The sequence below is a fragment of the Tenebrio molitor genome, chromosome 7 (assembly GCF_963966145.1).
Source record: "Tenebrio molitor chromosome 7, icTenMoli1.1, whole genome shotgun sequence".
NCBI classification, from domain to species: Eukaryota; Metazoa; Arthropoda; class Insecta; order Coleoptera; family Tenebrionidae; genus Tenebrio; species Tenebrio molitor.
Window position 1 is genome coordinate 2024194 of NC_091052.1, and position 16781 is coordinate 2040974.

At 33.3% G+C, this 16781-nt stretch overlaps 1 protein-coding gene across 1 annotated transcript in view; it reads left to right on the forward strand.

Annotated features, from left to right (window-relative positions):
• The window catches only part of LOC138134717 (C3 and PZP-like alpha-2-macroglobulin domain-containing protein 8), an 84945-nt gene that overhangs the window by 27292 nt on the left and 40872 nt on the right, over positions 1-16781 (forward strand). Inside the window, exon 2 of the mRNA XM_069053155.1 lies at positions 1461-1570. Within this exon, the coding sequence (XP_068909256.1) occupies positions 1497-1570 (74 nt within the window). The 5' untranslated portion in view covers positions 1461-1496. The remainder of the gene's footprint in view (positions 1-1460; positions 1571-16781) is intronic.

Sequence of the window (16781 nt, forward strand, 5' to 3'; positions counted from 1 at the left end):
AATTGCACTGATGTTTTGAAATGGAGCAAATACATTTCCATAAACGACTATAAAAAATGCTGTATTACATACTAGATAATATTTTTTTATGACATATTATATCCCAAGTGCAAAATTTTTTATCGGAAATAAATTATTCGGTCAGAAGACCAATTATTATCAAATAAAAGCCCTCGACTTCGTCTCGTGCTCTTATTTGATAATAATTGGTCTTCTGACCTCATTTATGGATGTTTTAGTTCATTAGCAAAAAAATTGCCGATATTAAAATTTTGCACGAGGGGTATACGGCTGATTATTTCCTGAATAGAATGAAAACAAACGCATTATTTCCAATCCTTTTTATTCAAAATAATTAAAAAAAAAAACAGGTACCGACATTTTTTATCAGATTATTACACAGTGTGCATTTTAGAGAAATTTTATCGGGTTATTTTTGTTTTCTCGTTTTGATTGGTCAATATTTGTCACGCAATTGGTTGCTAAACACATGAAGGAAATAATCTCTGGATATTTCAAAACTACTTATTCTAGTTCTGTTTCTTTAGTTTTCCATTTTTTCCTGCATTTGTAGAGATCCTTTGTGGTATTAGTAGTCACAATTACTTATATAGAGCCGCTCTGATAATAATTTAAGAAATTTTTGTGGCAAAAAATGTCTGAAGAAAAATCGAGAACCACCACCGTTACTGCAAAGAAGGAACTGCAAACTGTTTTTAAGAGCTAATTAATACTGTGGGGCGAAATATTTTCCAAACTTTCAAATTTACCGTATAATACGATATTTCAAACGTTATTTTAAGCAAAAATATTATCTAAAGCTATAAGAGGGTCACGTCAGTTTTAGTTGACTAAACTGCATATTTCAGCGACCTCTTTTTAATGAGCTCATTATTGAATATTTGTCACCCGAAACCAAAATAAACACGTTTGTCAGGATATCATTCGCCAAATGTTGCGTTGCTCTAGCAATAAGCAATTAAATGCATGCTCGTGCTCGCCGTCAGATGCATTTTGCACCTCGCTCGGAACGGTCGCCCTCCCTCTGAAACCATTTGAAGGGTGTGGTAGCAACGATACGAAACACACCCTTTATAGACGCCCCACATGATTACCACTCATAGTCAGAGCGGGGTTGAATAAATATATAGCTCCCGAGATACTTATCGATGGTCAAAGGTTGGATATAAAATAAAGTGCTTCTCTTCCGTGAAGGGGTAACTTTTCTACATAAACTGTTTAAAAGGTCCGATTTTATGGAGTTATTTGACGCCTCCGGTGATCCACGTGCAAGAAACTTGTAAAAGTGGAATTTGAAACGTCAACATTTACATTTCTTTTATTTCAAGCTCAAATCCTGACCGTGCAATTACAGGAAAAACAACTTGCCTTTTATCCTTTCCTTTTTAACGTTTTCTTTTTGCATTATAGATATTATAGCAATTTCACGTCTGTTGCAGATTGCCAAGTATAATGCTGTGAACTTGTGGCACATAATGGAGTTTCCTGCTGTCCTGCTGACACTCCTGCTGAGCAAAGCTGTAATTTCCTCGGGAGAAGACTGCACAACGTGAGTCCTTGCTCGCATAATTACGACTGTACAGGTTACGGTTTTTTATTAAAAAAAAAACAAAGAGAACATTTGAGGGCATTATATATTCCATTTCAATTTGAATATCGGAATATCTGCGGCAAACTCATTACTTTGTTTGATTTTCCCTCATTATCAATTCTATAAGTCTGCACAATGAAAGATGTAAATTTCCTGATTGCGTCAGGAGTACCCGCTCTGTATAGTAATTGGATATTAGAGAATAGTAATTCCAGAAATCCGTTCCTGCACCTTCAGAACTTAATTTTACTGCAGGTTCATAATTTCTATAGGTGACGCGTAATTGAGAGAAAATTACCGTTACAATGACATTTCAAGTTTTGTCCCATGATTAAGGGATTGGGCCCGCTCGATGAACCCACATTTCATACAAAATGCCATTATTTCATTTGAATAATTAATTTTTAACGATAACAGCAGTCAGCAAAATTGTTATATTACAGATTTATAAATTTAGTGCAATTCTGTTGCAACATGGCTGACTACAGTATTCGTTCATTTATTCGAACGTTTAAAGAGAGAAAAGTTATTTATGAGGATGGAATCCCTTTGAAGGATTTTTGTTTAAAATCGTCGTGATCAAAAGAACGCCAACATGAGGTCAGTCGGAGCATAAATCAAGCCTTTACCACACATGACCACAGAACAATACAACAATGACCGAATAGGTGGACCGATAACTGATCCAAACTAAAACGGATCCACTTTCAATCTGACGGACAACGACTAGTCAGCACAGTCTGTTAGCCTCAAAACCACCATTATTCCTATTCATCGCATGCATCAAAATGCACGAGAGTTACAAGCACATAGAAGATGGTCATTTAGATAAGTGGACCAATTGGATGTATGTATGCCAAGAAGAGAACCAAAGCATTTAGATTACCCTTACTCTTACTTAAATGTTCTGGAATGAAAGACGACGCTATGATGCTTGAATTTACGAGAAGATTCCAAGTGGTGAGGATGTAAGAAATCATTTTAAAAATATAAATATACTACCGGTAAAAAGTTTCAATCCACCATGATATTATAAAATATCGCTTACTTTTCATAATTCAAATGCTTCACAGAATAACTTGTATGAAGAGATATGAATAAAAATATTAGTTATTGTAATTCTAGGAGAAAGAACTTAACAACTTGGGTTGACCGTGATAATTGTTGAAATTTGCTTATGTGGTGCTCGGCTGCGCCTCAGCTAGAAAACCCAGACTCGGACAAAAAAGATGCACCTTTTTTTTACTTTGATACACAAATAACTATTATAGTGTTCTGAAACTATCAAAAAAATGTATTGCATCCATTTTCTCATGAGCATTAATTAGAAAACACAAATCAAAATATTCTGAAGAAATACTGACAAATGAGAGCAACAGTCTTTGCTATTTTACCTTGAATCAGATTTGCCAAAACAGATTTCCTTTATTTAATAAAATAAATAAAGATATAGAATAATGTGAATATAGAGAACATTTGTGATATTGATTCCAGATTGTTTCAATCAGAAGAAGTAAAAAATAGGACGAGAGACAGTAACAAAAATAAATCCAAAGCAAAAATGTTGTCTATATTAAACAAAAATAAAATTCCCGACTAAATTTTCTACTGAAAATATTTTTAGGAGGTTTCTGGGCTTGAAAAATAATAATTTAAACGTAAACAATTGATTGGTTTTATTTTCGGAATTGACAACAATTGAAAGCTGAATATGCATTTCTATTGCAGTGGAAATAATGAAATTAACAATTGTTTTTCCATTTATCAACTGATATGAATGGATAACAAATTTCATGAAAATTTTTCATGAAATGTATTTGTGGCGAATTTAATTGATCTCGATCTGGTAGTCTGAGTGAGCTTTGAAAATAACTAATATAAAATATGAAGACGGTAACGTAAAAATGCTCTTATGTGGCTATTTTGATTCCCACCTTGGAAGCAAGACGAAATTCACGAGAAAAGTTAGGTAGGTAGCACCTATAAAACCGAATAATTTACATAACGTTTCAAAAATGCAGCAGCCATGCATGAAAGATGAGGGATCCGAATATTGAAAAAGGTGTATCTTGCCAACTTGTCAATTTAAATATTATCGATAGATAGATATTAAAATTCAGTTAGCATCGTTGAAATATTTTTTGTTATTAACATAAACGGGAACATATTTAATATTCTAAACAGACTCTTACGTCGGAAGACGGTGGTAATGAAGTCGTCGTCCCTAAGGAAAAAAGTAAAAATATGGCCAACTCGCCGGAGAAACTTAGAATGAACCATGCAGACTACTGAATTTATGAAACTGTAACTCGCAAGTCCAAAAGCTGTCATAAAACTACAATTGATTTTGTCACGGGAGGACGTGGAGTCCCCGCAGGAAGCGTTTCCTAATTGCCGAAACAACAGCACTTTGTCAGTTGACTCTTCTCTGCTAATCTACTCGAGTCAGTTTAGGACACTTTCATAAAACACTAACTATAATCATATAATTATTTCGGCAAATAGGACTCTTATGAACAGCCGTGTTGCAATGTAATGATGTTATGGGAGGCTCCAGTGGCACTCATCTTTACAACTTGAAAGTCTGTCCGAATAGCCAGCCATGTTCTTTGCTGGAGAAAATAAATAAAATAGAAGTTTTTATTATATACTTTTAACACATACAATGTTTGCTCGAACTGAAAAATTGTGTCTAAAAATTAATTTACAGTAAAAATGTATACAGGGTGATTTATAATAGGTGTAAAAAACATTGACATCGTGTTCGGGAAGTCATTTTAAGAAAAAAATGTTATATTAATATAGGTGCTATTTTGTTTATTTACAGAACTACATGAGATTTAAAATTTATTGAAATAAATTATTAAAGTACAAGTTTAAAATCTAGTAGCCGTGGAAATAAACAACAAAATTTGTGAAACAATTATAACTAGTTGTATAGCTGAATAATTGTTTATCAGTTAAAAAATTTTCAGTTAAAAATTTCACTCCTTACTATTGGATCCCCCACTCGTGAACGTTTTCCACTGTACACTTGGTCCTCCTTTTCCTTCTATCTTTTCTAAATACGATTAAGTGGCGTCTTCCCTTGAACGCATTTATTTGCTGTTTACCCAAAAACATTTCCATCAAACTTCTTGGTAAGCAAACATGTCGATGTTTGATTACACTGGTTGCTTCTTTTACTTCGGCTTCGGGCGCTTTTCCACATTACTAAACTCGTCTGCTTTCCCTAGCAACTTCCAGCTTAACTAAATTATGAGCCGTGGTGTGTTTTATTTGCGGCACTCCTTAACGATGCGTTCATGTTTTATGTATCTCCAGACGGCAGCGGCGCTGTACGGAGTGACCCTTAACAAGCACCCCTGGAGTCGTAACATTGCAACTTGGGTTTCTACGACCCTTGCCTTGTAAAAAACATATAAATCACATGACTATCGCACCTTCTTCAATCTCTTCGGTAATAGAAGAATCCAATTTTAGGTATCTTAATTTTTATTAAGTTTCCTTTTTTTTCCAAACGACCACATGCGGGTTTATGAGGTATCCTTTTTATGTAAGGGACGGGGGAGAGAGTAATGTTGAGCCTGAATATACAATTCTCTGCGGGGTTTTGTAACGCCAGTCCCTCATGGGCTAGGGTTGATGTCCATATTTCTCACAATACGGTATAATGAAGCGAATTACTAATCGTGGTTTTATTCACCTCGAATTAATTTAATTAGGGTTGTCACAGACTAAGCATGTTGTTGACAGTCCTGAAAACCAAAAATTAATACCTACAACGAAATACATTCTGAGGTTTACAACCAACAGTGAGGACAATATTCAGTTCTTTTGAAATTGTTGGTAAAGAGGAAAAATCTTGCGGTCAGCAATTTTTCTCTTATACAATAACTACAATAAGCATCTGTCTGTCAATATGTTCCCAGTTTCTCCATAATAATAAAAAAATAAAATAGGTTCGACCAACACAGAATTTAAAAAGAAGTAATAAAAACTGTAACAGGAAAATGCTTTTCAGCTTTGGGGACAAAATCCATGAAAGTGAAAACATAATGTAATGTTTATACACTGAGCGGCAAAAGTATGGAATAAATTCATTAAAAATTAAACAAAATTTTTTTCAAAAAAATCTTTGGACAGGTCAATTTTAGTTTATAAAAATACATATTTTAATACAACATAAAATTCCAAGCAGTCATTTGTTTTCGAGTTATGACGTCATCGACAGTTTTTTTTAATGGAAACTCCCTATTTTTTTTCTTGATCCTGATAGCCCTTTTAATTGTCTAAACGCCAGTATAAAAATTTTGTTACCTTACATAAGGAAATTTTTGAGAAAAAAATAATAAAGTTGGAAAAAATAAATTTTATAACGAACAAAAACAAGTCAAAAACTGTGTTACTAAGTACTTAAAATTATGGAATTAAATGTTCCAATTGCCATCCCCCAGCTTTTTGACAATAAGCAAGTTTATGAAGAAATTTCCCCTGTTTTAGTTTTATCCCCTCACCCAATCATAATTAAAATTTCTATACGTTGTGTTTCTGTTAAATGAGTCATTTTCGAAAACGTTTTGTAAAACAAATAACACATACGAATGAAATTGACAGTAACAGTTGATTGTTTGATTTACCTACTTGATTTTTTGACTTGTTTTTGTTCATTATAAAATTTATTTTTTCCAACTTTATTATTTTTTTTCTCAAAAATTTCCTGATGTAAGATAATAAAATTTTTATATTGTCATTTAGACAATTAAAAGGGCTATCAGAATCAAGAACAAAAAAATGGGGTTTCTATTTAAAAAAACTATCGATGACGTCATAACTCGAAAACAAATGACTGCTTGGAATTTTGTTTTCTATTAAAATATGTATTTTTATAAACTAAAATCGACCTGTCCAAAGATTTTTTTGAAAAAAATTTTGTTTAATTTTTAAAGAATTTATTCCATACTTTTGCCGCTCACTGTATAAGGCAACTACTCGTAACTTACAAACTACAATTTATACATTTAAAATTTTGTTTCTGTCGAAATAAAGCCATACTTAAGTAGTTGGTGTCTAAAAGCTAAAAAACTTTTGCATAGGAGTATGTTGGATGCTTAAATATGTCAACAAATTACAAAGTTCTTACCCTCATCCCATAGGTAAAGAGTTTTACTCGGGTTATGAGGAAACCTAATTTTAGCTGCATGACAAGTTTGAGAGGTTAACCTTCAAGTTGTTATCTTAACATCATTTACTTCTATATTACTTTATAAAACTCAATAATGCTGAAGAGGTATGACAAACCTAATCATATAAAAGTTTTCCTTATTACTTTCAGATATATTACTCAAAAACGAATTAAATTATCAATCCTGCAGAGAGTAAAGGAAACCAGTTTGGTATTTCATTACAATTGACAAAAAATATTGTTAATTTTTTTTTATTCAGTAAAGGAATGGTTTTACGGTACTAGGACTGTATGCAGATTTTACTAAACCAGTTCCGTCAAACCGTTGGAAGCTTTTGCTCCTCAGACTGTTACTAATTGAATTATTTTGGCAGAATTGGCACATAATCAGTGGATTTTTGAAAAAATCCTGCTGATTGAATCTGGACTTGTGAATTAAACATATGGCAAATCGCTTAGCAACCAATTAACTTGCTTCGGGGTAAATTCTAGCTCGCAACTGTGGTGTCCCACAGTTATTTTACAAACCCATGCAGGTTGAAATCAATATATTCTCCAAATATAAATACTTGTAACGAAATTGTTGTAAAAAGCATACAGAATAAATAATATTGTTTACCCCGTGGATAATATTAATTTTTTTACAAAACAAAAAAAAGATGGTTAATTCCAACAAAATCCGTAAATAAATGAGCGGATTTAATGAATAACTTTTGTTGGATGTTTGATTAAAATTTTGATTGAATAAAATTTGACTTGCGACCCGTGAATTCAAATTTGACTGCAGATGAACGAGTAAGCTAAATAAATAAACTTGTGAACATCAAACAACATTAAAGAATTTGAGATGCAAACTTTGTAACCCTACAAAGATTTAAATTGTCTCCTCTGTCTACCCCACTCTCAAGTCTGAAATTAATAGCGGGAAAAATAAAAAGAAAAGGTGTCATCACTTCATCAGACATGTGAGAAATTCTTTTCACGTAGCTGTTTGTCAGTGGTCCATTTCACCGTTAATAGGTGGCGTAGCTACATTTTATGGTGGACACTGGCGGAGACTCCCCGACAATGAAAGCCCCAAGGAACGAAAAATGAATAAACAATATAATAAAACTATTTTGGAAAACGTTTTTTAATAAATGAACCTTTACTTTAGTGTAAGAAAAAACTAATAATTGTGGTGAAATAAAAATTAAAGAATTAGAGAAAAAATTTACCACGACACGAAAAATTACTGCGGGATGTACGGAACGTACTTCTAACTACTTCAGAGATCCAACCCCCAGTTTTCTGTAGTGGGCTACTTCGATTACTTTCGAACACCCTATTTTCTCACCCCCTGCTTCAGCAAAATGGCCAATCAGCTCTGTTAGATTCTAAATGTGTTATTTTAACCAATCACGAGAGCTTTTCGATATTTCTAGAATTTTATTATGTAACCAGTTTTTGTTCATCTCAATTTTGAATTTTTGAGATCTGATTTTTGTTAGAACCATGCCGAATTTTTAACATAATTTGTTACTGGATTACAAATCTGAAAATGTGTCAAAATGTCTGACTCTACAATAATAATTAATAACTGTGCAACAAGGAAAATATTCGGCCCTAATGATTGTTAAGAACGCTTCGTGAAAACTATAGTAATACGTAATGTTCCATTAATGTGAGTAATTACTAATTAATGTGATTAATTAATGTTATGACTGTTACTAGTGAGTACTGTTGATTGCGAGAGCTACATTAAAGGACTAGAGGCTACATAGATCAATGTTTACTAAACGCATTAACAACGCGTCAAGTTGTTAAGTTAACATTGTCGAACAACGACAGGTAGCCAGTTCTACTAGTTGTTTTCAATATTGTGTTGTACATCTGAAAATTAAAATTGTCTGTGTTGATGTGAACACCTCTTGCAAAGTTTAATTTTTCCTATTTATGGCGATCCCATTTTAAAATAATAATAAAGGTTTGAACCTTAACTTTTTTTGTCACTGATGAAATATCGAAGGTTCTTTTTTTAGCCATTGGGTTTTGTACAAATTTAGCTTATTTAAAAACGAGAAAAGGTTAAATGCCACCAATAAATGTGTTAGATAATCAAGTTTGGGTTCGATGATGCGTTTCAGATTTGCTAATAAAATAGTAATGCCTAAGCACGGAACTCGTTGATTTTCACATTATGTAGTAAATTATCTGCCAGTCATTAAAGGGAATAAAATAAAATATAGCGGATTTAATTCGAAGAAAAAGATACAATTAAAAGAAGTGGCAGCGGAAAGTACTTAAGAAGTTCGAACGAACCAAAAGAAACATTAATCTAACAAGTTTCGAGAAGTAGAAATCGAAATAATTAATTTTCTTTGAATTTGAGTGTAATAATAAAACTCCAGAAGCTCACAATGATCGATGTTAAAGTTGCATTTCTGCACTAATGGGAAATTGCTCTTTCAAACTACAACTCTTAAGAGCTAGCCGATAGCAATCTTACACGAACGTATTGTTCCTCTCTAAGCTGATGGATTTCCTTTACAAGTTTTCAATCTATGTTTATAAAACGAAAACAGTGTTTATGCACACCATTTTAAAATCCTACAAGATAGGAATGTCGTGAAGTTGATGTTAACCACAAAAAAAAATCTTGATTGTTTCTAATAGATACTTGTCTTGATTATAAATAGATTTTAAGAAAACATTATGCCTTCCTGAAGATTTCAGTATTTTTACTCGTTGCAATTTCGTTAGATCTCAGGTTGTCAGTTTGGCAGCGAAATCTTGCAATTTACGTCGTGTTTGTTTTCTCCTTTATATTTTGATTGATCCTGCACATATACATATATCAATTTCATTCCGAAAAATAAACTCTAGATGATCGAAGGCACGACAATGGAATGGAGGGATCTAAAATCAATTTGCCACGGAGCGTGTTTGGAATGCGACCTATTATTGTCGCCTTCAGAGACATCCATGGCAGAGCCCCTGAATAGCCAATCAAAGAGGACATCACAATGCGCTGAGTGTGCAAACATCGTTACACCTCTTTTATAACTCCCATGCCTCGGTGGTAACAGGAATTTTCCTCCTATCCATAAAGGATATTATTCGCGTACACATTTTTCCTGCTGATGTCGAAATTGTTACACCCCAATAAACACAATCTCATTACTTTTCCTTAAGGCGTTAAGTTTATTAACAACTTTTTTTTTATTACTGACACTACAAAAATAAGCAGTTAATTGTTGGTGTTGCGTAAACATCATAAACAAAAAGTGATATTTTACCATTTATCTGCAGATCCCTTGACCACACACGAAATGGGATCCAATTCAATGGAGCGCTCACTAAGCTGATCAAAATAAGCGTACTCTAAAGCAAAAGAAATCTGTAACACAAATCAACTGTTGCCATTAAATGCGATAAAGATGATAAGCGGGGATCTTAACGGCATGAAAAATAAATTAAAAATATCGGTGAAGAAAACTGCATGACTTGCATGTACTAAGTTACTGGAAGATCTTTTTGTGCTGAGCCCAACTGGGCGTACATTTTATAAAACATGATATACAGGGTGTATTTTTAAAATGTGCCAAAATTTTACCTACGCGGTTGTAGGACAACGTAGAAAACTAAAAGCAATTTTAAAAAATTGTAGCTCAAAAAATAAATGTCATTTTATTTTTTTAATATTTTTTCCGAGTTCTACATGAAGCCAGTAGCTCGTGATTAAAATTTCTGTACAACTTTCAATAACACCCTGTATAATCCGCGAAAATTTTGCGAAACCACCTCGCCAAAAAATGTCATGGCAAAAGTTTTTCGAGAGTTTGACGGGGTGTTTTTGCTTAATTACATGCCACGTACACTGAGTATAACAGAGAAGTATTATCCTAAATTAATTTTCATCAAGGAGAAAGAAGGGGAACATTGAGACAAAATGTACTGTTTCATCAAGGTAATGCTCCGACTCACAAGAGTTGCATTTTCGTGACTGCTATCTGCAGTTTGTTTTAGAGATGTTAGAGCGACCCCTTTATTTGTCAGATTTTGCCTCAGGTAATTATTACCAAAATTAAAAGAGCAACTTTGCGAAGCGTACGAGTATTTGCCGGTCGACGAAACAAGAGCATGCAAATACTTCAGTAAATTTGCAATAAATATTTATGTTAGTATTCCGGGTGACTAGGTATATTGACAAATAAACATATTTTCCTAGTTTTATGTCTACATCAATAACAATAAAACCGTCTTCGCATACCTATACATGATGTGAAGCTACAAAATTTTCAATTTTGTTTTCATCTCTAAATATTATTATTTAACAGGAACAAACATTTTCTTTTTTGAAACAGCCATAATATTAGAGTTTCACGACTACTCGTATTTGTTCTCTATTGATTAGCCAAGTGAGTTAGCCTCGTGGCGGCATGTCTGATTACTATTTGCCAAGCAAGTATTGTTTGTGAATAATGCAGCTGTGCAATTTATAGTCCCGGTTTAATAACATTAATGCAAATACATACCTGTAGGCTAGTGCATATGACAAAGCTCTATTAACAAGCGTTGCGTCGACTGTCACCATAAATTTTATTACTCATCGATTATTTCAGTAAATAATGATGTACGCGCGAACTAATTCACTTTTCATATAAACAAGACTTATGGAGTATGTATTACAGGATTATCCACTTTGTTCGGTTTAATGTTGACGGCTCTGGACTTTAATTGTTGCAAACAATGTATTTCGCAGAATTTATTTACACTTAAAAGCAGAGAATGGATTTGGACTCGATCCCTCTTAAAATTCTAATAAAAATGCTAACTAGAATTTAAAAATATGCTGATTTCCTTAGAAATCCGGAGGGACTGCCTAACTCCAACGGAAAATTATTTGGGGATGGTATAATTTTATTATGCCACCATCTCCTAAAAATAGACTTCTCGATGGAATGTCGAGTCGGAGGTAAATAAAATAATGATCGATGGAATAAAAGGTGTAGAGGTGGACGTCTCACGAAAATATCGAAATAGCGCTCGCCCTTAGGGGTGTGCTGGAAAAGTTTGCGTGCATCGCTGCACACATCGCGAAAATTTAATTAAGGTGTTCGATCACTTGTCGTTGCTGTGTTCACACACGCTCCCTGTGAAAAACAAGTTATTTTTAAAGTTGTACAGATAAAAGGGAACACGTGCACGTTATTAAATTAACGAGAATTTTGATAACAAGAACACGGTTACAATAATAAAAATATTCATGTAAAATCGGAGCAATATCACGGAAAACAAAATACAATTGGTGGAAGAGAAAATATCGAGACATGTTTATGAAACAATTTAAGGTTTTGCTAAAAATATTTCAGATACCAACAACGTATTTAAGTGTCTGAAGTTATAAAATATTCTAACGCGGATTCACAAGAACTAAAAGAAGTAGAAGGAAGATCAATGTTTGGAATTTAAATGAAAAAGGAATGGTTAGTTTGATTTGGTAGTTCTCCACCACTAATAATTATTACTTTTGATTTGGAATAAATAGAACGAACAAAATTAAAGGTCAATAATGAAAAATAAACAGACTCGTACCAGATGGTGTCCCGAAGAAATAGGCAAATGGATTGCATTTTAATTTTTCTGTGAAAGTAAATGTTTGCACTATTTTTGTGTAAATATTGAAAATGATTAATGTTGAAACAAACTCGCGTTTAAAATCTAGTATCTAGTAAAAATATTTACTTTCTGTTGTACAAACTTTAGACCGCCCAGTGTAATTACTGTGTAATACACTGCGCACAAAAAATTTGGGATATTAAAGTTTTCCTTTATATTTGTTTTTGAGTTTAAAAACAACCTGAAGAACGCCTGAATTCTCAATTTAGGTTTAGTTTCCCTTTTTTATTAGATCTAATAACAAAACATTAAAGATTTACTTTCTTTCTACAAAATATAAAAATATAAACCGGCGCATCCACCATAACATAATACATAATTTATTTTTGTATTCATAGTTTCATAAATTGGCGGGTTTTTCCACTGATTTAACTTAACACACGTATTTCAGATACACCCTGTATTAAGTTACGCCCCCCTATCTTTTAACACTCATACCAAAATTTCAAATTTACATTTACAAAGATTTGACAATCAATCCGAACTTTTCGCGCCGACATCCGGTATATAGTTTTTACAGTTTTTTAATTTTTTATGCACTTAATAATGATTAAATTTTGACATCATATATTGAGGCGAAACTTTGTTATATGAATATCAGGAGTGTCATCTGCGTTTGCCAAGTGAAATTTTAGTTATAAATTAATCAAACGAAAACCGACAGTAACTTGTTAAAATAGAATAAGCTGCCAACAGTTATTCAAAACAATTTTAATTAAATTTGGCTCCCATCAACAACAACAACATTCAAAAAGAAGTTTGTATATTGTACAAGAGCTACAACAGTTAATTGGGTTCCGACCTAGTCATAGTCGTGTTCTGGTGTCTCATTATTATACTATGTTTCATTTAAAACAATTAATTATTAGTTTAAAACATTGTGTGTTGAACGACAACGAGTAGGAAAAGTATAATTAACGAGATAACTTTCTTTAAAAAAAAATATTTTGTTATTTTTATGACTACTACGTTGTTTTACGTACTTAAATAACAAAAGCTCAGTGTTTCGTTACAGAGCTTTATTTTCCTTAAATTTCCATTTTACGTAAACGTTACATTTCGCAATAGTTTTCACGAGCACGACGTTTTTGTGCCCACATTGTTTACGAAATAGCAACAAAAACAATGGAAAAAAATGCGTTGGCTGATGTATTTCTGGTCCCGACCAATCTGCCGCTTATGAATGCGCACATCCAGCATGGCAAACCCCACAAAAAATTCCGTTTTATTCCTACATAGACAGACGTTATCTGAAACAATTTATTCGGCACCAGCAGTTCAGACGTTATCTGATATTGTTGAAAATACCTTCACCCGGAATGACAGTCTGTTGGTGCACGTTGCGAATTTGATGAACTTCGTTATACTTTGTGACATGTTTGTTTCCAAGAAACATATTTCCTATTAGATTTTAGAGGGAGTAATTTATACTGATACGACCGAGTTGGACACTTTTTATATGGTTATAAAAACGTGCCGAAAAACTTTTCGCAGAATCAACAGACGAAGTTCGAGAAGTTCCATCTAGTTGCTGGTAGTCAGTAATTAGTCTGAATTTTGAAGGAAACTAAAAAACAACCACCGAATCAACAATTCTCGATCTAAATTAAAAACGTCTGACGAGCGATCATAATTAAATTCAGCTCAATTAGTTAATGCAAGATATCAGTTTTTCGGTCGTGCGAATTACGTGCACATTTAAATTTTGTAATTAAGTAATTATTTTCGTAGTCTGCTGGGAATTAACTCCTGCATACATACATAAAACAAACTACACAAACTGCCATATGAAGTAATTACAAATTCGGGCTCGGAGCAAGAGTCGTTATGAGACCACATGGGCTTTCAACCCAACTTAACCCTAACCGAGTCTTTATTCATTTGACAGCATCTAGAAAGCCTCTATTGCAAACAAATTACCAAGTCTAGTGCAAAAACGACAAACTGTAATCCAACTCTTTACAATGCATTCACGGCGCATTTTTCACGTGGACCCGCTTCTAGTTGCTTCAGTTGCACCGCCCATTATGCAAAAGTGCTGATGTGTAAGTCGGAAACAATTTTGAAATCTGCGAAAGAGGAAACGACGTCGATCGAATTCGATGTTTGATTGGGATCTAGATTTTAAATTAAATATGACGTGGATGCTGAGTGAACAACAGGGAGAGCGTAAGCCGAACAAGGGGAGAAATCTTCGCAACCGCAGGCAGCTGTCAGTCGGCGCCCCCGGACAAGTCGCAGTAATTAGTGAAGGAAGTACATCAGATTGCCTCTCTATAATAGTTACTGACGAGTTCATGCTCGGGGCATTGCTGGTTTTAATTTGCTCTTACGAAAATATCATTACCGTTCACTCATTGTCTTTGAATATAGATCAACATGCAAATTGGGACAACACCCACGAATTACATTTTTTAACATGGCGAAATTTTTGTTTTTGTGAAAGTGACCACATGAATAAATTCACTTTGATCGTTCTGAATAAAAGCGATAATATGGATTAATTCATTAGTTTTGTTCTGAAAGCAGATAAAAAAAAAATTTGATTTTGAATAAGAGGTGAACAGCGGTATACCACAAGCAGAAGTTAATATTTTTTTATATTTAACAAAGAAAAAACTTTCAGGCGACGACTTATTTCATCGATGAAAAATTTAATAAAATATAATATAGGTTTTCTAAATTTATTCATGAGCTTCGGCTCTTGAAAAGACGCTTTTTTTTTAATACTGCTAGGATATTGAACAAAGAATAACACAGTGAAGGAGTAAGTTGAATTGTTTTGAATATATACAACGATAATATTCTCCAGACGTTCTTTGTTATTCATAGACCAACATTTTTTATTGCATAGCTCAAGACTAGATATGTGTTTGGTAAATGGAAAGAAGAATTTTTTTCCAATACAATGAAAATAGTTTTTGATTTGATTTGTTTTAAATGTAATCAAAATTGTACAATACGTCAATTTAGTAATTTTATATTGAAGTCAATTTAAAACATTATTCAAATATTTGAAATTTATTAATTGAAAAGATTAAATTGTTTCGTGCCGTTTTTCCAATTTCACGAGCACTTCAAATGTATGTAATTGTAAATATATCCTTTCCTATAGAGTTCGATTTCATTTTCTAATTTCCATATAAAATATACGGATTTTGTAAAAAACATAATGGGCTTTTAACTAACCTTTCTTACTTTGGCAACAATGAAGAAGGTTTTGTCACCACCGCTTTTTGGGAAAGGGGAATTCTTGTGTTGAACAAAAACACTAGAAGAAAAAAAACACTTTTTTTTTGGAATTTTGGTGGAAAAACCGTTACGACGAGGATCGAGAACCGTACGCTATTTTCTTGATATTACCGGCCTAAAAATCCACTTGTTATTTTCGATCACCTTAGAAACAAAACAAAAAACAAAAACCAAAAAGTCTAGGGTACGTGAAATAACCCGATTGGTCCGTGACAAAACTCCGGGATGCAAAACTCGGGGTGTTTTGGCTCGCGCTTCATTGGATTTGTTTTACCGACGGTGACAGTTTATTACCTAAAATGGAATACATTTATTGTTACGTCGTATTATTGAAATATTCAACACTTGTATGAGAATTTATTCAGTGCTGGCTTCAAAAGTGAATATCTTACAAAATATCTCAACGTTCTAAACTAGATGGGCCGTATTAAAGGTGCCGTTAACTAAAGTAACCATAAAACGATATAGATTTATCTAATTATAACCTGCCAGAAAGAGATGAATTCGTGACCAAGATAATTAGAGTCATGATTAAATTTAATAAGGGTGTCGTGATACGGCTCGATGTCTTGAGTAGGACATATTAGAGATGTAATCGACAAATTTCTCAATAGAGAATTGAAAGACCTTTCAAATAACGTATCACATGACTCCTCTTCCTGCTTGTGATTTCAAAATTGAGAGCGCCCCCAGCGCCATCTTTGATTCGATATTTCTGTGTACACAATATGCTACCGTACACTTCAAATGTTAATGTACCATATTATTATCAACGTCTTTATTTTAGTAAGTTTTATGAAGAGGACCCCCACAAAAACGTAATAACCTTTATAAATTGACGCAGCCTCGGGGTTGTAAACTCCGCTAACTCGCGAAGAAATAAAGTGTTATTTTCGTTAGAACCGTTATTTTTACTCTGTTCTTTTTATATTATTTTATTACCGGGGTAGTGAGATAAAACGACGATATATTTATGCTACATAACTGCCCGACTACGTTTGCTTACAACCCCGTACCAGACCGATGCTATTACGAACCGCCGCCTGAACCCTGACCGTCAGCTTTTATTGG